This window comes from Phoca vitulina, unplaced genomic scaffold (assembly GCF_004348235.1).
Source record: "Phoca vitulina isolate PV1807 unplaced genomic scaffold, GSC_HSeal_1.0 scaffold13, whole genome shotgun sequence".
Taxonomy (NCBI): domain Eukaryota; kingdom Metazoa; phylum Chordata; class Mammalia; order Carnivora; family Phocidae; genus Phoca; species Phoca vitulina.
The window spans coordinates 37,729,195-37,752,919 of NW_022589716.1; the positions used below are offsets into that span (position 1 = coordinate 37,729,195).

Consider the following 23,725-nt stretch of genomic DNA (forward strand, 5'->3'; position numbering starts at 1 on the left):
ATGTCTTTCTCTGATTTATTTTGCTCAGCATAACACCCTCCAGTTCCATCCATGTTGTTGCAAATGGCAAGATCTCATTCCTTTTGATGGCTGCATAATATTCCATTGTATATATATACCACATCTTCTCTATCCATTCATCTGTCGATGGACATCTTGGCTCTTTCCACAGTTTGGCCGTTGTGGACATTGCTGCTATAAACATCAGGGTGCACGTATCCCTTCAGATCCCTACATTTGTATCTTTGGGGTAAATACCCAGTAGTGCAATTGCAGGGTCGTATGGTAGCTCTATTTTGAACTTTTTGAGGAAAGTCCATACTGTTTTCCAGAGTGGCTGCACCAGCTTGCATTCCCACCCACAGTGTAGGAGGGTTCCCCTTTCTCTGCATGCCTGCCAACATCTGTCGTTTCCTGACTTGTTAATTTTAGCCATTCTGACTGGTGTGAGGTGGTATCTCATTGAGGTTTTGATTTGGATTTCCCTGATGCCAAGCGATGTTGAGCACTTTTTCATGTGTCTGTTGGCCATTTGGACATCTTCTTTGCAGAAATGTCTGTTCATGTCTTCTGCCCATTTCTTGATTGGATCATTTGTTCTTTGGGTGTTGAGCTTGATAAGTGCTTTATAGATTTTGGATACTAGCCCTTTATCTGATATGTCATTTGCAAATATCTTCTCCCATTCTGTCAGTTGTCTTTTGGTTTTGTTGACTGTTTCCTTTGCTATGCAAAAGCTTCTTATCTTGATGAAGTCCCAATAGTTCATTTTTGCCCTTGCTTCCCTTGCCTTTGGTGATATTTCTAGGAAGAAGTTGCTGCGGCTGAGGTCGAAGAGGTTGCTGCCTGTGTTCTCCTTTAGGATTTTGATGGACTCCTGTCTTACATTTAGGTCTTTCAACCATTTGGAGTCTATTTTTGTGTGTGGTGTAAGGAAATGGTCCAGTTTCATTCTTCTGCATGTGGCTGTCCAATTTTCCCAGCACCATTTGTTGAAGAGACTTTTTTCCATGGGACATTCTTTCCTGCTTTGTTGAAGATTAGTTGACCATAGAGTTGAGGGTCCGTCTCTGGGCTCTCTATTCTGTTGAATTGATCTATGTGTCTGTTTTTGTGCCAGTACCATACTGTCTTGATGATGACAGCTTTGTAATAGAGCTGGAAGTCCGGAATTGTGATGCTGCCAGCTTTGCTTTTCTTTTTCAACATTCCTCTGGCTATGTGGGGTCTTTTCTTGTTCCATACAAATTTTAGGATTATTTGTTCCATTTCTTTGAAAAAAGTGGATGGTATTTTGATGGGGATTGCATTGAATGTGTAGATTGCTCTGGGTAGCATTGACATCTTCACAATACTTCTTCCAATCCATGAGCATGGAACGTTTTCCCATTTCTTTGTGTCTTCCTCAATTTCTTTCATGAGTATTTTATAGTTTTCTGAGTACAGATTCTTTGCCCCTTTAGTTAGATTTATTCCTAGGTATCTTATGGTTTTGGGTGCAGTTGTAAATGGGATCGACTCCTTAATTTCTCTTTCTTCTGTCTTGTTGGCGTATAGGAATGCCACTGATTTCTGTGCATTGATTTTATATCCTGCCACTTTACTGAATTCCTGTATGAGTTCTAGCAGTTTTGGGGTGGAGTCTTTTGGCTTTTCCACATAAAGTATCATATCATCTGCAAAGAGTGAGAGTTTGACTTCTTTGCCGATTTGGATGCCTTTGATTTCTTTTTGTCGTCTGATTGCTGTGACTAGGACTTCTAGTACTATGTTGAAGAGCAGTGGTGATAGTGGCCATCCCTGCAGTGTTCCTGACCTTAGGGGGAAAGCTCTCAGTTTTTCCCCATTGAGAATGATATTTGCTGTAGGTTTTTCATAGATGGCTTTTATGATATTGAGGTATGTACCCTCTATCCCTATACTCTGAAGAGTTTTGATCAAGAGAGGATGCTGTACCTTGTCAAATGCTTTTTCTGCATCTATTGAGAGGATCATATGGTTCTTGTTCTTTCTTTTGTTAAAGTATTGTATGACGTGATTGATTTGGAGATGTTGAACCAAACTTGCAACCGAGGGATAAATCCCACTTGGTCATGTGAATAATCCTTTTAATGTACTTTTGGATCTTATTGGCTAGTATTTTGGTGAGAATTTTTGCATCCATGTTCATCAAGGGTATTGGTCTGTAATTCTCCTTTTTGATGGGGTCTTTGTCTGGTTTTGGGATCAAGGTAATGGTGTCCTCATAAAGCGAGTTTGGAAGTTTTCCTTCCGTTTCTATTTTTTGCAACAGTTTCAGAAGAATAGGTATTAATTCTTCTTTAAATGTTTGGTAGAATTCCCCTGGAAAGCCATCTGGCCCTGGGGTTTTGTTTGTTGGGAGATTTTTGATGACTGCTTCAATTTCCTTAGTGGTTATAGGTCTGTTCAGGTTTTCTATTTCTTCCTGGTTCAGTTTTGGTAGTTGATACATCTCTACGAATGCATCCATTTCTTCCAGATTATCTAATCTGCTGGCATATAGTTGCTCATAATATGTTCTTATAATTGTTTGTTTTTCTTTGGTGTTGGTTGTGATCTCTCCTCTTGCATTCATGATTTTATTTATTTCAGTCATTTCTCTTTTCTTTTTGATAAGTCTGGCCAGGGGTTTATCAATCTTAAGAATCTTAATTCTTTCAAAGAACCAGCTCCTAGTTTCGTTGATCTATTCTACTGTTCTTTTGGTTTCTATTCCATTGATTTCTGCTCTGATCTTTATTATTTCTCTTCTCCTGCTGGGTTTAGGCTTTATTTGCTGTTCTTTCTCCAGATCTTTTAGGTGTAGGGTTAGGTTGTGTACTTGAGACCTTTCTTGTTTCTTGAGAAAGGCTTGTATTGCTACATACTTTCCTCTTAGGACCGCCTTTGCTGCATCCCAAAGATTTTGAACAGTTGTGTTTTCATTTTCATTGGTTTCCATGAATTTTTTTTAATTCTTCTTTAATTTCCTGGTTGACCCATTCATTCTTTAGTAGGATGCTCTTTAGCCTCCATGTATTTGAGTTCTTTCTGACTTTCCTCTTGTGATTGAGTTCTAGTTTCAAAGCATTGTGGTCTGAAAATAGGCAGGGAATGATCCCGATCTTTTGGTACCAGTTGAGACCTGATTTGTGAACTAGGATGTGATCTGTTCTGGAGAATGTTCCCTGGGCACTAGAGAAGAATGTGTATTCCGTTGCTTTGGGATGGAATGTTCTGAATATGTCTGTGAAGTCCATTTGGTCCAGTGTGTCATTTAATGTCTTTATTTCCTTGTTGATCTTTTGCTTAGAAGATCTATCCATTTCAGTGAGGGGGGTGTTAAAGTCCCCCACTATTATTGTATTGTTGTCGATGTGTTTCTTTGTTTTTGTTATTAATTGGCTTATATAATTGGCTGCTCCCATGTTAGGGGCATAGATATTTACAATTGTTAGATCTTCTTGTTGGATAGACCCTTTAAGTAGGATATAGTGTCCTTCCTCATCTCTTATTACAGTCTTTAGTTTAAAATCTAATTTGTCTGATATAAGGATTGCCACCCCAGCTTTCTTTTGATGTCCATTAGCATGGTAAATGGTTTTCCACCCCCTCACTTTCAATCTGGGGGTGTCTTTGGGTCTAAAATGAGTCTCTTGCAGACAGCATATCGATGGGTCTTGTTTTTTAATCCAATCTGATAGCCTGTGTCTTTTGATTGGGGCATTTAGCCCATTTACATTCAGGGTAACTATTGAAAGATACGAATTTAGTGCCATTGTATTGCCTGTAAGATGACTGTTACTGTCTATTGTCTGTGTTCCTTTCTGGTCTCTGTTACTTTTAGGCTCTCTCTTTGCTTAGAGGACCCCTTTCAATATTTCTTGTAGGGCTGGTTTCGTGTTTGCAAATTCCTTTAGTTTTTGTTTGTCCTGGAAGCTTTTTATCTCTCCTTCAATTTTCAATGACAGCCTAGCTGGATATAGTATTCTTGGCTGTATATTTTTCTCATTTAGTGCTCTGAATATATCCTGCCAGTCCTTTCTGGCCTGCCAGGTCTCTGTGGATAGGTCTGTTGCCAATCAAATGTTTCTACCATTGTAGGTTACAGATCTCTTCTCCCGAGCTGCTTTCAGGATTTTCTCTTTGTCTCTGAGACTCGTAAGTTTTACTATTAGATGTCGGGGTGTTGACCTATTTTTATTGATTTTGAGAGGGGTTCTCTGTGCCTCCTGGATTTTGATGCCTGTTTCCCTCCCCAAATTAGGGAAGTTCTCTGCTACAATTTGTTCCATATCCCTTCTGCCCCTCTCTCTCTCTTTCTTCTTCTTCTGGGATCCCAATTATTCTAATATTGTTTTGTGTTATGGTATCACTTATGTCTCGAATTCTGCCCTCGTGATCCAGTAGTTGTTTATCTCTCTTTTTCTCATTCTTTATTTTCCATCATTTGGTCTTCTATATCGCTAATTCTTTCTTCTGCCTCATTTATCCTAGCAGTTAGAGCCTCCATTTTTTATTGCACCTCATTAATAGCCTTTTTGATTTCGACTTGGTTAGATTTTAGTACTTTTATTTCTCCAGAAAAGGTTTCTCTAATATCTTCCATGCTTTTTTCAAGCCCAGCTAGTATCTTTAAAATCATCATTCTGAACTGTAGTTCCAACATCTTACTAAAGTCCATATTGATTAGGTCCCTGGCATTCAGTACTGCCTCTTGTTTTTTTTTTGTTTTTTTTTTTTGAGGTGATTTTTTCCATCTTGTCATTTTGTCCAGAGGAGAATCAATGAATGAGGGAACAAAATGCTAACGGGGTAACAACGTCCCCAGAAAATATACACTAAACAAATCAGAAGAGACATGAAACTGGGGGAAAAGAAAGGGAAAGAAAGAAAAAAGAAAAAGAAAAAGGTAAAAACAAAGAAAAACAAAACAAAACAAAAAGCCAGAATATGATCAGATATCATCAGGCTGGTGCATAGATCAGTGCCACACACTAGATTTTGGGTGTATTTTGGTCTGTTAGATGAAAGTGCCTCCCAAAATTTTAAAGAAAAACTTATATATGTACAAAAATAAGGGTTAATATGATGAAGGGATGGAATATGACTGTAAAGATGAAAATTATAAAAGATTTTTTAAAAGGAATTGATAAGATAAGAAGTTTGTTGAAAAAAGAAAGAGGATTTAAAAAAAAAAGGAGAGAATGTGATCAGGCAGGAGACTAGAACAAAGCCATACACTAGAGATTTAGAGTATATTTTGATATGTTAGAAGAAAGTGTATGCCAAAATTTTAAAGAGAGAACAACTTATATATATATACCAAAAATAAGGTTAACTACTATGAAGGGATAGAATATGACTTTAAAAATGAAAAATAAAAATGTTTTTTTTTTTAAAAAAGGGATTGAAAAGATGTTGGTTGAAAAAGGGAAAAAGAAAAATTCAGAAAAAAAAAAAGTTAAAAAAAAATATATTAACTTTGAAAGACTAAAGAATCATGGAGAAAGAAGCCATGGATTCTGTGTGCAGTATTCCCTAGTTTTGGAGTCTTGCCGTCTCATTGATCGGTAAACTTGGTCTTGGCCGGCTGTTCTTGCTGATCTTCTTGGGGAGGGGCCTGTTGCTGTGGTTCCCAAATGTCTTTGCTGGAGGCGGAATTGCCCTGCCCTTGCCGGGTCTGGGCTAAGTAATCTGCTCAGGTTTGTTCTTGAGAGCTTTTGTTCCCTCCAAGCTTTCCGTACAGCTTTGGAGGACGAGAGTGAAAATGGCGGCCTCCCAATCTCCACCCTGGAGGAGCCGAGAACTCGGAGCCCCACTCCTCAGTGAGCCCCCAGAGCAAAGCAGTCAGTCACTCCCGTCTCCCTGGTCTCCGGCCACACTCCGTGCTCACCCAGCCTGTGACCGAGCATTTCTGTGTCTGGCACCCGACCCCGTGTGGAGTCTCTAAACCCAGCAGATCCGTACAGTGCACTCCCGCACCACTCCTCCCAGGGGAGGAAGGGGAGTCTCCCCGGATCTGCCCCTTGTTGGGTTGCTGCCGGAGGAGTAGTGGCCCATCTGTGCTGCGGATCACGGTTTATGGCAACCCCGAGCTGAGAGCCCGCTCCTCTGCTCCGTCTCTGGAGCTGGCTTCCCCGCTCCGATACCTGGGAGCTCTGCCACACTCAGGCACCCCCGGTCTTTCTGTGACCCCAAGGGTCCTGAGACCACACTGTCCCCGCGAGGGTTCCACCTCCCGCTTAGCCACTGGAGCGATATCCCTCAGTGGAGCCAACTTCTTAAAGTTCGATTTTGTGCTCTGTGGCTCTGTCACTTGTCGGTAGTGGCTGATAGAAGCCCCCTGCCCCGCCGTCTATCTTCCCAAATATTGCCTCGGATTCACTTCTCTGAACATCCTACCTTCCAGAAAGTGGTCGCTTTTCTGTTCAGAGAGTTGCCGCTATTCTTTTCTTTGATCTCCTGTTGGGTTTGTAGGTGTTCAGAATGGTTTGATCCTTATCTAGCTGAATTCCTGGGACCAGATGAAATTTAGGTCTCCTACTCCTCCGCCATCTTGCTCCTCCCCCTTGGCGTCTAGTCTTGATGGGGCTGTCCCTCACCTAAGGGAGGAAGATGGTGGCCGTGAAGAAGATGAAAAAGTCACTGGAGTCAATCAACCTAGGCTCCAACTTGTTATGAAAAGTGGAAAGTGCATGCTAGGGTACAAGCAGACTCTGAAAGCTATCAGACGTGGCAAAGCAAAGCTGGTCATCCTCACCAACAACTGTCCAGCTCTAAGGAAATCAGAAATAGAGTACTATGCCCTGTTGGCCAAAACTGGTGTCCATCATCACTACAGCAGTAATAATATTGAGATGGGCACAGCATGTGGGAAATACTACAGAGAAGTCACATTGGCTATCATTGATCCAGGTGATTTGATGTCATTAGAAGCATGCTGGGACAGACTGCTGGAAAGTAAATCACCCAAAATCTGTCTTTTATAAAACTGGCCAGAGCTTGTTTTAAAAACAAAAACAATAAAATCATTCCCATCTATTGAGCATTTGTTATGTAAAAGGCATGGAACTAAGCAGTTTATATACTTTATTACATTGAATCCGCACTAACCCATTAGGGATAGTCAGAAGTTAAAGGAGAATGAATAACGTGGTAACAGTCACACTTAGAAGGTGGTTTCTGGAATTTAAACCCCTTCTTGGGGATTCCAAAGCCAGTTATTAAGTACTATTTTAGTTTAGTTAGCTGAGTCACTCAAGGAACTTCCCCTTTTTGAACCTAAGTATACTTTGTCACCTGTGAAATTAGGAAGTTTGATGTTCTGTGTCCTCCAGCTCTTTATTAGTTTCATATTGCTACCTTTAAAAAATACCATAAATTTAGTGGCTTAAACAATATAAATTTATGATCTTACAGTTCTGTAGTTTGGGAGTCTGACACAGGTCTCACCAGGCTTTGTTAAGGTGAAGGAGGGTTTGGTTCCTTCTGTAGGCTCTGGAAAAGAATCTGTTTCCTTGATTTTTCTAGCTTGTGAGGGTCACTTGCCCTTCTGGGGTCATGAACCCTTCCTCACATCACTCTAACTTCTTGTTTTGACCATTACAGCTCCTTCCTCCTTTGATTCCTGTTTCCTTTTTCCTGTAGGGATCATTATGATTGCACTGGACTCACCCAGATAATCCAAGATAGTCTTCTCCCATTTCATGATCCCTAATCATATTTCCAAAAATCTCTCATTTTTATGGTAACATTCACAGGTTCTGGGGATTAGGACATGGAAATATTTGGGGAGCCATTACTGAACCTACTATAAGCTCCAATTTTTTTTTTCATTTTCAATACCAAAGAATTATAAAATCCTATGCTTGACGGTTGTAGGATAGTGTGGAGTTCTTTAGTTGTTCCTGAATCCTGCCTATATATTGAACTCCCTCTTCTACTAGAGGTAACTTTCAGCATAGGATTGCAATTCTGTATGTCTCTGATGACCTAAATGTTGTCACTCTGTCTGGATCCATTTTCTAACTCTTTTCTTGTGTTGAGTGATTATTCATGTGTGGCCACTCAGCATCACACCTGCTTCCTTAAGTATAGGTGCGCCTTTTATTTTTTTAACTGTTTTAAGCTTGTTTACTCTTTTCCAGTTAACACGACTCCCCCCAACCCCATCCATGTTATTAATGCAAATACCATGTCGGCCCAGCTTCTGCAGAAGCTAGTGACTTTGCTAACCAAATGCAGAACTTTGCAATCATTTGGGTCTTAAATTTATAATGAGAATTCTCAAACGGGCTTGATGCTCATTACCTGAATTTATTCCACCCCTCTCCAACAAAAAATAACAAAATGAATTTCTGTTCTTAGTGATTCTGTTTCAGCTTATAAATGATCTTTAACTTCCTTGTAAAAGACAGGAACTATATCATTGTTTCCTCTGAAAAATATCAATCCAGTATTAACTTAGAGAACAGATACCAGTCACATACCCTGAGGCCAGTGGTATTTATCCTATTTCCAAGGGATCATGAGAGAAACAGCACTCAGTTTGCCAACTTTTGATGAATCCTTTGTAACTCTTGCTGAAAGTAACCCAAACCCACATCTTTTGTTCTCTGTGTATGATTTGCCAGTTGTTCCACGTGGTTAATACTAAGGAGCTTTTCATTCACATCTAACTTTGAAAGGATACACATGGACACACATACACACTCTCTCTCTCTCTCGATGAATGTATCAGTCTTTTTAAGTTGACTTCAGTGTCTAATTCTGCCAAAATAATGGGTTTCATCTAAGACCCACATTTTAAAGAAGTAAGACCCACATAGCAGATTGAGAAAAAAATTAATATTTATTAAATACTTTCCATGTACATTACTAAGCATTTTAGACTGGTTATCATATAAATTAGACATGACCAGCAACAAATATGTTTAAATACAATCAATATCCAAGTACATATTTAAGTAAACTTTTTTCTTCATTTTTTAATCCTCTTAGATTTCCTTTTAAAAATGTATTATTTTTGAAATGGTTCTTTACTAACCACAATTGATAATTAAGTGGAAACTAAAATAATAATACAACTTAAGATGGTCTCTGGGAAATAATGCATTTAATTTTCTCCACAAGGGGGAAAGATTAGCATAAAATACTAAGAAATATTGAGAAATAGAACTGTTCAAAAGGGGAAGCAGGTCACCTTCCCACCTTCTCTAGTAAGCATCCACAGGCCATAGTGATGACCCGCCCATGGGTTATCTATTGCCCATCTGGGGGGGAGCCTATTAAACATGGGGTTATCTACTAGCTACCTTGCTCATCAGCAGGTCTCCAGACCATCACCGAAGGCATAAGAGGTAGAAGGAATCTCGATTATAAAATCTGGCATTTTCTTGTCTTCCTCAGGGAGTGCAGGCACCCCAGTAATGTTTAACAAAAATGGGGATGCACCTGGGCGTTATGACATCTTTCAGTACCAGACCACAAACACCACCAACCCTGGTTACCGTCTGATTGGACAGTGGACAGATGAACTTCAGCTCAATGTGAGTACTAATTGTTCCTTTCCCTTTGCTTATGTGATGAACAGACAGACTTTTAATATGCTCAATTAGGCCAGTGTTCTTGTTTTTGTTTGTGTGGATATATATGTGGGCATGCATCCTGTTAAAATCATCTGCAGGGATTGATAATCCATAATAATATAAGAGTGATAGTGATGATGATTATGATGATAAAAATGTGCTTTGAATTTGTGCTGGGCATTATACTCAGCACTTATGTGAATGATCTCATTTAGCCTGAGGCTTGAAGTGCCTAACAGACAAGTTGCCCGCTAATACTTTAAAAGATCCTTCTCTTGGTCAGCTTTTCTTTCTTCTTTCTTTTCTTCTTCATATGGTGATGTATTTTTTTCATTTAGAGCATTTTAGTGAGTCACTTTAGTTTTTACTGAGATTCTCTGAGTAATTGCAATGTTAACATCCATAATCTCTTCCTCTTCTTGTCAAACATGACCTTGAGTAAGCGGCTACTTCCTTGTGGAGGTTAGGTCAAAGTGCACCAGCCAGAGACCATCAGGAGCTCATCTGTAGTCAGACGCAGTTACGTTTATTTAACTTTTAGTTGCATGAGGAGAAGCTCCTGCCAGCAAAACCTCTTCATGATGAAGGAGTTTAGATGTCATTTATTATATGTTTGGGGCTAAGGTGGGTAATTTTCAGGAGGTTTAGGGAAACTAGGGCTAGTTTTGGTTTGGGTCCTCTTAGAAAATAGACACAAGTTGATGATAGTACACCTTGGTGATTTTTGTGTAGGGAAAGGGAAGATAAAGGCTAAGCAAGAGTTGTCACTTAAAAAAGAAACAGTAGGCACTTTAGAGAACTGAAGAAGGGACATATTATATTTGTGGTTGCAGAGTATCCTTTTTTCTGTCTGGTTGCAGACCCAGTTGTGGAGTGGCCTTGTTTTTTGTCTTGTTCCACCATAGTCATTGAGTGGCTTTGTCTGATTATCATTTATATTCTGCTGAAGTTGTTTATGTTCTGTTTGGAATGTGCCTGCCTTGATGTTAGCTAACAGCTTTCTGGCCATTTAAAAAAACTTTTTTTTGGTTTCTTAATAGCTCAGGTTCAACATTCAACAGTGTGCTTCTCATAATATTTACAATGTCCTACTTGAAATTATTGTTAATTTAAATAAATCCACCAATCTTTACAGGTAGTAAAGAGCATGAGCTAGGGTACCTCCACCCTGGCTGGGCCAAACCTAGCTGGAGCTCAGCATCCCATGCTTCCCATGATTTTCCTCCTCTCCTGGAAGGGATCTTAAATAGGTCAGACCCTAGCCTGGTGGTTGGGGTCCTGGAACCTAGTGCAGCAGAAGTCGGAGAAGTAAGGGTATTGTGGGGCCTCTGTGCTGAGTTGTACTCGATAGGGTTACACTTCAAGAGGTTCTGCAGCAGGTCCCTTCCTGCAGTGGCATGGTGGCTGGCTACATTGGGCAAGCTTTATAAATTGGGTAGAACATCCCGGCTTCATAAATATTATAGTATATACAGGCACATGATTTTCTTTGGTCCAGAAGTTTCCTGAATTACTCTGGGTTCCTCAGAGAAATGGGACCAATAGGATAGATGATAGATAGCTAGACTATAAGGAAATGGCTCATTCAGCTATGAAGGATGAGAAGTCCCAAGATGTCTAATTGGCAAGCTGGAGACCCAGGAGAGCCAAAGGTGTAATGGTGTAAGTTCCAGTCTGAGTGTGTGAAGTCAGGGGAAGATTGATGTCCCAATGGGAAGATAAGCAGAGAGGATTCTTTCTGACTCAGCCTTTTTATTGTATTTCAGCTCTCAAGTTTGTTTAGACCTACTCACATTGGGGAGGGCCATCTGTTTTGCTCACTGTACCAGTTTAAATATTCAGCTCATTCAGAAACACCCTCACAGACCTGCCTAGAATACTGCTTAGCCAAATGGTTGGGTGCCCCATGCACATAAAATGAACCATCACAGGCCCTATCCCAGAAAATTCCTTCTAATATATCTTACAAAGCTGGGAATTATGCTGTTAGCATTTATCAGTCTATACCTTTAGAAGGCACTTTGGAAATTATTGAGAGAAGGGCTTCTTGAGAGTAGAAAACAGAATTAATGTCATAGTGGTGGAGAGTTTGGGTCATGGTTTCGACGAGAGGATTGTTCATAAGTGGGAGGTTGGTGAGGCCACCACAGGCCAGTTACCTTATTTGCACATTGCTCTGGCCTTGCTGTGTTTATACCTGTCCAGTTCTCCCTCCCCTGAGATCTCCCATCCAAGTGAGCTCACACAATGATTGGGTCCAAAGGATTGTGATCCGGCATCCAAGAATGCATGGAGCCAGCCAGCCAGTGCCAGCCATGGCTGGGATGAATGCTGAGTACTAGAAGCAAAGAAAAAGCTAAAATTATCCTGAGCTTAAAGCATACTAAACTTGTGAGCAAAAAGAGAAAATAAAAGCAAAACAAGCAAATAAACAAAGTTCAGCAGGTAAACTCGAGGGGTGGTAATCAAAAGCAGAATCAAAATAGCATAACCTGGCTGACATATCCAAAGTGTGTTTTGAATGGGTGTTGCCTGTGGGATACAAAGATGGATTAGCCAGAACTAAAGGTAGAGAGAATCAAGGTCTGTGCTATACATGTGAACTGCTCAGGACTTATTGTAAGACCCACAAGATTATATAGTGCATTAATCTTTGCTAGCATAACCCTCTGCACCAGTGTTAAATCCCCGGCATGTGTAATTTGTCCATGCACAAAAGAATCCCAACCACGCTTCACACCAACTCCAGATATTACCTGGGAATTCTTTTTTTTTTTTTTTTTTTTTAAGATTTTTATTTATTTATTTGACAGAGAGAAACACAGCGAGAGAGGGAACACAAGCAGGGGGAGTGGGAGAGGGAGAAGCAGGCTTCCAGCTGAGCAGGGAGCCCGATGCGGGGCTCGATCCCATGACCCTGGGATCATGACCTGAGCCGAAGGCAGATGCTTAACGACTGAGCCACCCAGGTGCCCCTACCTGGGAATTCTTAAGCCTACAATTTTTAATGACCAACATCAACACCATTTTTTTAAAATTTTGGTTTGTATTTTATCCTTCATAGGAATTGCATTTGATTAGCCATTTAACAGGTTTTTGTTTGTTTTTAATGCACCTATGATGCATCTCAGGAGGCAATGGGTACACAGTGGTGGAAGAAAACAAATGTGGTCCCTGTTCTCACAAAATTGATGATCTAGGATTGGAGGTGCATGATATACAAGTAAACGGATGTACATATGGAGATTTGAAACTGTGAGAAGAGTCATGGAGCAGGGAGAATAATGGAAGTGGAGAGAGACCTCCCAGATGAGAAGCCAGGACTGTGAGGAATAGGAGTGATCCACCAAGCAGGTCAGGAGGCTGCCCTAGCAATGGCGTGACTAAGGGAGAGGAGGATGGGTGGTAGGAAAGGTCAGAGCCATTGATAAGACACATAGCATGAAGTCCTTTGCAGGCTATGCTAAAACATTTTTAAAATTTGTTTTGAGTGCATTTAAAAGCCAATGAGAAGTATTAAATAGGGGAGTGACTAGATCAAATTTAGAAATAAAAAATTACTTTGTCTGCTAGGAAGGTAATGAATTGGAAGGGGCAAGAGTGGGAGAGGAAGACCAACTGAGAGTTGATTTTAGCTATCAAGTGAAATAGGATGGTTAGTGAAGGGGTTCTCAAACCTCAGCAAGTAGCAGGATCATCCAGAGCGTTTGTGAAAACACAGATTGCTGCCCCCCACCAAATGGGTTTCTGATTCATGTGGTGTCTGTCTCAACCGGTTGGGGGCCCCCAAATGTGGGGCAACGATGGAGTGGAAGCTAGTGGTGCCTGTGGGGAAAGGATTTACCTGAGGCAGAACAAAGGTGATAGAAATGTATGGAATACACCACAAGGGAGCCATGGGAAGGACGGCAAAGGAGAAACTGCAACCACGCAGTGGGTGGGGGCTGTTTTTAAAGGAGGAAGGTAAGGAGGTATGGGGACATAGGGAACTGTGCCTGGTGGTAAGTAGCCCATTAGTCAATCAGGGCCAGTGGATATCTTGAGGTAGGTCCCCTGATGAGCCTGTCAGTATTCAGCCAGGGGGTCACTGTGGGCCCCTTTGCCTTGATCAAGTTTCCATTGCTCAAAACTGTTGTCTGAAAGTGGCCTCTAAGACCCAGAAGGTCTCAGACTGGGAGGAGGCTCAAATATCTGCCTTTCTAAGAGTCCCTGTGTAAGGCTGATGGCACTTTGAGATCCACTGGCTTAGAGAGTGTGCTGATTGTAGTGCTGTAATGAGGTGGGTAGAAACACATGTGTGGATAACACATAACATATACATGTCTGTATATATTTACATACACATATATTAGAGGAAGAATAGGATAATGTAGTGATGGATTCAGTGCTGGAATTGAAGGAAAAAGTAAGATTCAAAAGGTGAACCCCATGTTTACGGCTTGAGAGGCTGTGTAGATGATAGCCACATAAGATTAGGAAGACTGCTTAGAGTGGGCAGGAGAGGGGGGTAAAATTGAGAATCCTGAGTTGGTGCTCTTAAATGTATGAGAGCCGAAATGAACTGGATAGAAGTCTGAAGCTCAGAAGACAGTTTTGGTCTACAGTTATTAAAAAAAAGAAAAGAAAAGCCAGTTAGTTGTTAACCTATAAATAACATTTAAATCCATTAAAGAAAGAGAAAAGAGAATAGCCAAGAACCCAAGGTCTTGAAAACCTCATAGGAAATGGTATAGTTCCTTTCTAACTACTCCAAATGTTACCCAACTTAAAGTATTCTGTTTCATGAGCCCAGAAAGTTAGGGCAAACATATACTTTGGCTTTTGTGTTTGTTAATGGAAGCTAGATCCGGGTGATATAGCATTAGTAGGTGGGAACATTTTTTATTCTACTTTTTCATGCTGAAAGTGGTGTGTTATGAAGAACAGACAGGACACCTGAATTCTCACATGGATCCAGTAGTGTATGCTTGGTCCTACATGCAACCTGAAGGTATGGATGACTGAGCCAGAAAGAGGGCCATCTGTGTTCAGAATGGTGAGAGGCTGGGTTAATTCAGTTTAGGATGGCTGCTAGGATAACTGGCCTTGACAGGCCATGTCCCTATTGATGCCTTTTATGGGATCCTTAGGATATCAGTAAGTTGACTTTAAATCACAAAGGAAAGACAAAAGAGGAGATAAGGAGAGTACCCAGAGGCACTCCTGCACCCTATCCTGGACCGCCAGAGCCACGGCCCAGGCAGCCCACACAGTAGTTGGGATCTTACCCAACACTACCCAGTCCTTAATGTTCCTTTTGTTATAATTATTCTCGGTTAAAAATTCTATTAAGAGTGTAATTCAGGCAAACTTAGTTTCATAGGTTTGCTTTCTTGCGGTCAATAGAATAAAACAAAGCATTTCAAGTGACAATTGTACTTCTCCTCATTTACAAAGACTCAGGGCTACTCTTGCAATCCCCAGTAGATCATCTCTAGCAAATGAAATTTTCACAAGTGCTTTCTCTGTGGTCAGTGATTGCAAATGAGTTTCTGAGCCAAGAAATCAGAGTTTTAAGAATCCAGCCTATCCACCAGACTGCTCTGCTGTTCTGTATCTGGAACTTAGGTGTCTAATAGTGTGCTGCCCATTAGAGAATGCCTTCGTGCATTCTTACTGCCTGTTGGACTAGTAGCCCTGGGGTCTGTGTCCTCTTTGGGCTAAGAGATGAGCACATGCTTTGCTACTAGGATATTTATGCACGAACAAGAATTCATTGAAAGGAAATCATAAAGACCAAAGCCGTTTACTCTCCCCATTGCAACCTCCAAAGAAATAATCCTGACTTATTTTCTCAGGCTTGTATTCTACACAGAGATTCCATAAAACGTTATGCCTGGCAGAAAAGCAGGAAAAGGGTTAATGAAACAAAGAGACATCTGCAGTGTGTCAGAAAGGATGATAGCTAATGGAGATGCTAGGATAAAGGAAGGGCCGGCCCTGCACCTGGTGTTCACTGACTAAGATAAGGGGCCTGTAATGAATATATTGCATTTAAAGGGCTTAGATATTGTATAATTTAATTTTTGTATTTACATATGATTTATATTTGAATTGGACTTTGAAGGATAAGTAGTGTTCCCAGGATGGAGAAGAAGAAAAAACATGTTTTAAAATGCATAATGCAGTACCATTTAAAAATTGGCATCAGGGGGGCGCCTGGGTGGCTCAGTCGTTAAGCATCTGCCTTTGGCTCAGGTCATGATCCCAGGGTCCTGGGATCGAGCCCCACATCGGGCTCCCTGCCCCGCGGGAAGCCTGCTTCTCCCTCTCCCACTCCCCCTGCTTGTGTTCCCTCTCTCACTCTCTCTCTCTGTCAAATAAATAAATAAAATCTTTAAAAAAAATAAAAAATAAAAAATAAAAATAAAAATAAAAATTGGCATCAGGGACTATGTCAGGAAAAAGACAAAAATGAAATGTAGATGCTTTTAAAAATTTGAAATGTATGATATGAAGTAAACTCTACATTTGTTATGTGTACTGAGAAATAGAGGTGACTTTTGTCATCTTTCATTTATTTGCAATTAGTAGGAAATTAGATGTGCCCCAAAATGTTAAATTTTCAAATACCTGAAATTATTTCAAATACCGAAATGTTAGAGTTTAAAAACAAGCATTCTTAGTAGGCATCTTCCTGCAGGGAATTGCACCCCTTTTACATAAAAGGCTCTGAATGAATATTACTTAACCTTTTCTGGATCCTCAATCGTCTGCCATTCTGTAAAATTGTCCAGCTTTGTGATCTTGTGAGGTATATGAGGCTCGTTTGCTTTTTAAGTGATTTGTTCACTGTTAAACTTACTTTTCACCTAGAGGCTGAAAGCTCCTGGAAGGTAGAATCCAAAATTTAGTTGTTTTTCGTACCTACTAGCAAAGTACCTGACACATGGTAGGCATCTGGGGTTTCTGTTAATATATGAAACCATGTAAAATGAATATGAACACTTTTGAATGATGGACCTGACCTGCAGCAAGCAGCCACACTTCCTCCCTGTGGGAGGAGCCCCCAGGTTTCCTGTTAGCCATATGGTTTGCCCTGAAGAGTTCTTAAGACCAGGGGTGGGATCTGATTCTGTTTAAGCCAATTGCCAGGACCATGGTAATGGGACAGGTGCTGAACTAAGTCTGTCCAAAAGAAAGAACCACTAGACATCTGTCGGCTAATCTGGGGTACCAAGAAGCGCTTGTCCAATGGGTGTGACCCTCCGGAGCCACAGGGAGCCATTTGGAGGCCACACTGCAGGAGCTCCAGGGAAGAGGAGTCAAAACTTAGAGTGAGGGGCACTTGGGTGTCTCAGTCGTTAAGCGTCTGCCTTCGGCTCGGGTCATGATCCCAGGGTCCTGAGATCGAGCCCTGCATCGGGCTCCCTGCTTGGCGGGAAGCCTGCTTCTCCCTCTCCTCCCCGCTCATGCTCTCTTCTCACTATCTCTGTCTCTCTGTCTCTCTCTCAAATTAAAAAAAAAAAAAAAGCTAAAAAAAAAAAACCTTAGAAAAACTAGGTCCAGCTTATAGCCTTTGAGCCCTAGGAAACCCCTGCTGGAAGCCACTTATATGTTCTCTGAATTGTTCCATTATCAATAGATCAAGGGAATTTAAGTATGATCCTTATTGCTTGTAATCTCATTCACTGAAGCCATCAAAAATTTTAAAAATACTTTTTTAATATGTCCAGATCAGGAAAAAAAAGCGCCTACCCTCAATAAGCAAATTTTTTTCACATTTCATTAAATTGAGGTGATCAAAATGTAAGTTTTAAATGTTGAGATTTTGTTAAATATTGAACCTTCCATGTGCTTAGAAGTTTGGCTCTCAGAGGCATCTGAAGACATAAGAAGTATGGTTGATTGCAGAAAGCATTGTTTAATCAAGTTATATATGCCAAAATCAATACTTACTTACACCTGCCTATAAAACTACTAATCGCTATTGTTTATAATTGCAACAGTAAAAATGTTTTAAAAATCTAATAATACTGATAATTTAGAGTATTGCATGAGCTATGGGGTAATGGATAGGCATAATCAAAGCAACGTAGACAAGGGAAAAAATATGTAAGTTGTCAAAACCTAGAATTTCTTCAGCTTCAATTTACAGTCTCCTTTTATAGAATCACCTTATTGCTCATCATAATTAATTGTTGTAAAGGAATAAAAATAATTCCTTTACAATTTGTTGTTTTCTTATTAGGACTACAGGTTTTGAAGCAGACCTGATTAAATGGACCTAAGTCTCTGCTCCACTACTTACTAGCTGTAAAGCAGGATTATAATAGCACAAATTTCATAAGGTTATTGTTAGATTTAAATGTAGTGAAATATGGAATATACTTAAAACTGTGCCTGGCACATAGTAAATATTCAGCTAATGTTATAGCCACAACAGCAACAATAATTTAATATCCTTAGTTTATAACATCATCTGTAACTGCTCAAAATGTCAGTTTCTTGTGCTTAGCTACATTATTTTTTATACTCCAGCACCCAGCATAATGCTTAGCATATAAAAATGGCTTGTTCTATATTAACTAGATGAGGAGATGAACAGACCATTGACTTGTACCATATGTTACCTAGGAGTGAGGGTTGTCATTTTTAATGTAGAATTCCCAGGGTCTGTCAGATGAACGGATAGGAGGATTTATCCAGAGTTCAACCCTAGTCAGCAGTTCCATGATTTAGGGATCCATCCAAGAACTTAAGTCACCAGATAAGTTCCAGGTTCCATTTTACAAGTGGCATATGGGCTTGTTCAAATTGCAAAGATAGACTGTTTTGGTCTCTTTGGAAAAAGGGGGGTAGAAGCTGGTTTTAGTTTTGTTTCAATTGATTTTTAGTTTTAGAAACCTACCAGTGGCTATTGAGAACATGGAGTGGGATTACTGTCCTGAGGGATCAAGTAGGAGAATCGTTGGCTACTTCTGTGTTGGTGAAAGTAACTTAAAAATCAAGCCGTTGAGGGGAGCCTGGGTGGCTCAGTCGTTAAGTGTCTGCCTTCAGCTCAGGTCATGGTCCCAGGGTCCTGGGATCGAGTCCCACATCAGGCTCCCTGCTCCGCGGGAAGCCTGCTTCTCCCTCTCCCACTCCCCCTGCTTGTGTTCCCTCTCTTGCTGTGTCTCTCTCTGTCAAATAAATAAATAAAATCTTTAAAAAGAAAATCATGCCATTGACGCTGGTTCCGTCTGCCACTGGCTTCTCTACCCTTTAATGCCACCTTCATGAAGGAGTCAAAGCGGCAAAGAATTTGGGATCAGAGGATCTAGTTTATAATCATGCTCTTTGCAGTTCCTAAATCTGTGAAGCAGGACAAGGAAAGCTTCCCTGAAAAGATGACATTTCACCTGAGACCAGAGTGACAAGAGTTCTTTGCATTTGTGAGCATTTCCGAATCTGACAGTAACTACTGTTTTCCACTTGTCCGCCGGCTTGAGATAAGAAATCCCAAACTGAATACAGACAGCAGATAGGTTTAAGAAGTTAATGACTTGGCAATATTTTAGAAATTAAGAAATTTCATTAAGAACAACTACATTTTGGGCTGTTCTTTTAAAAATCAGAAAACCTGCCAATACTGCGTCTTTATCCCATGCCGTAACAGGTGTCTGGACCCAAGTAGCAGCTTCCCACTTTGGACAAGGTGCATATTCTCCCAGGTTCCCACAGAACCCACCACTACCTTACTGCCTTCAGCAGTGTGTTTCATTCACCTAATCTAGATTTAGAATACATTCTAACTTCTTTCCACTAATTTGGAAAGCATATGCTTGACTTTTTTCTCTGGAAATTGGTTTTTAAAAGTCAACAATAATATATCGATATTGACCCAAAACACCTGTAAGTATGTAAAAACACTTCATTTAAAAGCTCAGGAAATGCAGCCTGCAAGAGAAGGCTGCCTTAGTAAAGACAGTGCTTTTGTGTGGAAATGTGTATTTGTACATATTCTGAAACATATTGAAAATGAAAGAAACAGTTCACCCTTTTGTTGTCAGCATTTTTTCTAGTAGTCAGTGGTATATAACTGTGTTCAGTCTATGAACGTCTGGAAGATTAATAGTATTTATAATTACACTTATGGCTCCACAAACATGTAAATAGAGAACTCTAAACACCCCCCCCCTTTTTTTTTTTCCATTCGGCATTGTAGGCATTCACGCAAATCACTTCATGTTTTTGAATATACAACTACGTTCTATGGGGAAATTGTCGAATTTCATTAGTATGTGCATTTTGAGCTCAGGCATAATACATAGGCAAGAAGAAGTAATCAGGACAAGTAGAGACTGGTCACTCTCAGCAGTCGCCACCAATCCAAAATTATAAAAAGGGAAGAGCTGAGTTTATGTACCCTCTGCCCAACTTTTTGCCCTATGAAGCCAAAAATTCTAGAATGACCTGGTTATGTTAAAATTAAAATGTAGGAATTAGATTTGAAGTGTTTTCAGACAAGTGGGAGCAGTGTCAGGAGGCCTGGGCTGAGTCCTGCCTTTGCCACTTACTGCTGAAGCAAATCATTTAACATCCCTGATGTTCAAAATAAAGTGAAGTCAAGCAAAACAGCTACTTCACAAGAACACTTTGAGAATAAATTGCAATAATTTCCCTGATAGAAGAAAGCCTACAACATTTGTGGTTGTGTTTCTTGTATTAGTTTTTTATCAGTGCCATAAATAACCAGAAATTTAGTGGCTAAAAACAACACAAATGAATCTTCTTAGAGGTCAGAAGTCAGTGTGGGTCTCACTAGGCTAAAATCACCATGTTACCAGGGCTGTGTTTCTTTCTGGAGGCTCTAGGTAGTAATGTATTTCCTGCTCATTCATGTTATTGGCAGCATTCAGGTCTTTGTGGTAGGGGACTGAGGTCTCTTTCTTTGCTGGCAGCTGTGGGTCGATCCCACCTTCTAGAGACTGTCTTGATGCACTGGTGTTTGGCCCCCTCCTTCCTCCAAGCCCACCACGGCAGGTTGAGCCTCCCTCATGTTTCTGGTCTCTCCTGCCTTCTCTTTCATAATCGAATCTCTCTCACTAACCCTTATGCCTTCCTTTTCCACTTTGAAGGGCCAATGTGGGGCCCATCCACATCATCGAGAATAATCTATTTTTAAGGTCTAGAGCCTTATTCCATCTACAAAAGCCCATTTTGCCAGGTAAGGGAACATATTCACAGGTTTAAGAAATTAGGCTGTGGAAATCTTTGGGTTGGAGTGGGGGCAGATTATGTTGCCTAACTACAGTTCTTTACTGCATAACTCTTTCTATGAGGTCTATAACATCCATATGAAATTCCTATTATTCATCAATAGGGAGTTAATATAGTTGTGCATAGGAGTTTTTTGCAGTTCTATATACTTAAGCACCTTTGGTGTCTGAGCTCATCTGTTTAATTGATACATGTTCTAATCGTATTTCTGGAAAAGTCTGGGTAGAACCCTGAATTAAAAACCCTGAATTAATGAGAAGCAGACAGAATCCTCCTCAAGTGGGGAGGCAAAATTGAAGATTAACAGGAAGGATAAGTGATGCCAGCACAACAGGAGACTTAGCTCAGCTCCAGGAGGGAATTCTGTGACCTCCAACTCTTTCTTAGGCAGACAACATGGACCGACCTGCTGAAATTAAGTGAAACTCCCAAAAGGGTAGTGAGAGACGAGGCTTCATCTTACATTAACCCATTTTCTTTTTTCATTTGTCAGGGGATAATAATTTGACAGTACTGACGTTTCCTACTCATCCTACCCCCAAGTAATTAATCTTTTAATTCCCATTCTTAATCTAGAAGATCATTTATTTTAACCTTTTATTCCTATTTTAGCCCCCCAGTTCCTGAGCATTTTGTTTTGGATTGCATTAGTTCTCTTTAAGTGGCAAAGCAGAAATGCACAGGAAGACTAGATGGGCGGTTCTTCAAAAAGCTAAAAATCAAGTTTCCATATAAACTAGCAATTCCACTTCTAGGCATATACCTAACTCTGAGTTTCTGTGGCCCGTGAAAGACCATGAGGCAGTAGAATATAGTCGTAGCTTCGAATGTGGCATGTTGACTGCCAACTCCCTGACAGAGCTACCAACATAGCCTGTTGATAAAGCCAAGTCACATGTACCATTTACTGCAATAAAGGAGGCCACCACCTTAGAGTCTTCATAGCCTCTCACAAGAGAAAGGGCAAAGGCAGATCTTTCTACAATTTGTTGTCTGAACGAAGGCTCTTCTTTCAATGGGGGAGGCTTGATCAGAATTGAGCAAAGTGTGTGATATTACAGTTTCGTGTTGCTACACACAGCGAGGAGGGTTGGGGAGCATGTTTCTTTGAGCAAGCAGTCATTTGATTGGAGGATTTGGGCAGGTAGAGTGATAAGTCATCCTGAAAAAGGACAACTTCCCCTATGGCAATTTATTTTCCTTGGAACAGGATGATCAAATCCTATGTTGAAATAGATGGAGTTTTAGAAAGTTCCTATAATAAACCACAAAAATATTTGTAACTTCATCTTCCTGATCAAGAATTTCTGGGACTGTGAAACCATTATTAGTGTAGATAGTTGGAGTGTCCTTGATCCTTTCATGCAAGATGTTCTAAAGAGGTGGACCAAGTTAGAATGTTTTCATCTACGATAAGCCATCTGTGTGCAGAGTCATCCTCAGTGGAGTTCTGGGACACCTAGAAAGGGGCTGTTTGGTGGCATCACTTCTGCCCAGATATAGGGATAATTCTTGCCCAAATGTCATAGGCCATGGTGAAAAGTCAAACCTGTCTGCCTTTTCCATTCTCTTCCAATCTTCAGAACCAAAATAGCACAGACGCTGAGCTATATGTCATCCCAACCTACTCTACTTGCTTATGGAAGCCACCTCCATAACTGATGCTATTAAAGTTATCCTCTTTTTAAATTAGTGTCTGTGTCCTAAGTAGGGGCCCTAGTCTGAAAGAGTTCACTTTTCTGGAAGCCCCCACCCCCAGTGTTCTCAGGTAAGCATTGCCATTCCTGGGGATGATTTGCTAAAACCATCTTTCTTTTAGCATTTTATGTAGCATCATGTCTACAAATAGCTTCTCCAAAAATTCTACAGTTGAGAGTAGCAAACCCTCCCCACAAAAAATCTGAATGAGCAAAGATGCTGCCAGCCCCCAGTGATGTCGTGCATGTTTACAAATGTGTTTCCCATGCCTGGGAACAGGTTCCAGCTGGTCTTTCCATGGCTGCACAGATTATTTCCCATTGTTAAGAATAAAAGTGGCTTCAGTTGAGTTTTTGAGGTCGGAGCTTACCCTCTTTCATTTGATTGATTGTGGAGCCCATGAGAAATCTCTGTCCTTCTTGGAAAATGAGGTGTGGAGAGCCTGGGAGTGGTGGTCTTCCAGCTGCACCCCTTGTCCTCTTTCTTCGAGTTATCTTGCCTGCCACTCAGACACAGTGCTCTGGCCAATAGGTGTTCATTCTTTACAACCTCTTCAACAAACACTCAACTATTCAGATGTGGGTGGTGTTTTTCAATTGCCCTACTTAATAATCCTCCCCAATATGACAGTGAGAAAGAAGTAACAAGCTCAGAACAAGGAAGACAGAAAAGATGCGGTAGGAAAATACAAAGAACTCTAAATTTCTCATAAATAACAAATGCATTCTTGATTTATTGTGTGGTGATACTGTAACACAGCCTTCACAATGACTGAATAGGACATGAGGGCCTTTATCTTAGCAGGGAACATGATGCCTGCCATTTGAAATCATGCTCTGAAAGCCAGCTTTAACACATTGGTGGATATGCGTTGGAAAGGTAAATGGCTCTTTGAAATTGCCCTGAAATCGTTTATGCTTCAATAAGAAGCTAGCAGTGAAGTTGGTAAATAGTCAGTTACATGATTTGTGCGCATATTTCCCAATAGTTAATTTTTTCCATTAAAGGTATAGATCACCTTGGCTATGAATGCCAGTTTACAGGATTCAATGAAGAGTGGCAGATTAGACTGTCGAGAAGGGGTGGAACCAATAGCTCTTCTTTCTCATCACTGTTATTGTTACACAAATGAGTGTCATTGCCGCTTGAGGTGACTGCCTAGAATGAAAGGAAGCTCGCTTGAGCGGACGACTTAA

At 40.5% G+C, this 23,725-nt stretch overlaps 1 protein-coding gene and 1 pseudogene across 8 annotated transcripts in view; both read left to right on the forward strand.

Moving 5' to 3' along the window:
• The window catches only part of GRM7 (glutamate metabotropic receptor 7), a 906,130-nt gene that overhangs the window by 619,057 nt on the left and 263,348 nt on the right, over window positions 1–23,725 (forward strand). For all 8 annotated transcript variants that reach the window (XR_004300388.1, XR_004300389.1, XR_004300390.1 and 5 more), the window contains exon 7: window positions 9,412–9,551. Coding sequence is in view for 4 of the 8 variants with exons in the window: in XM_032411836.1 (XP_032267727.1) it covers window positions 9,412–9,551 (140 nt within the window). In the remaining 4 variants the exon portion in view is untranslated. The remainder of the gene's footprint in view (window positions 1–9,411; window positions 9,552–23,725) is intronic.
• LOC116636754 lies at window positions 6,619–7,294 on the forward strand (annotated as a pseudogene).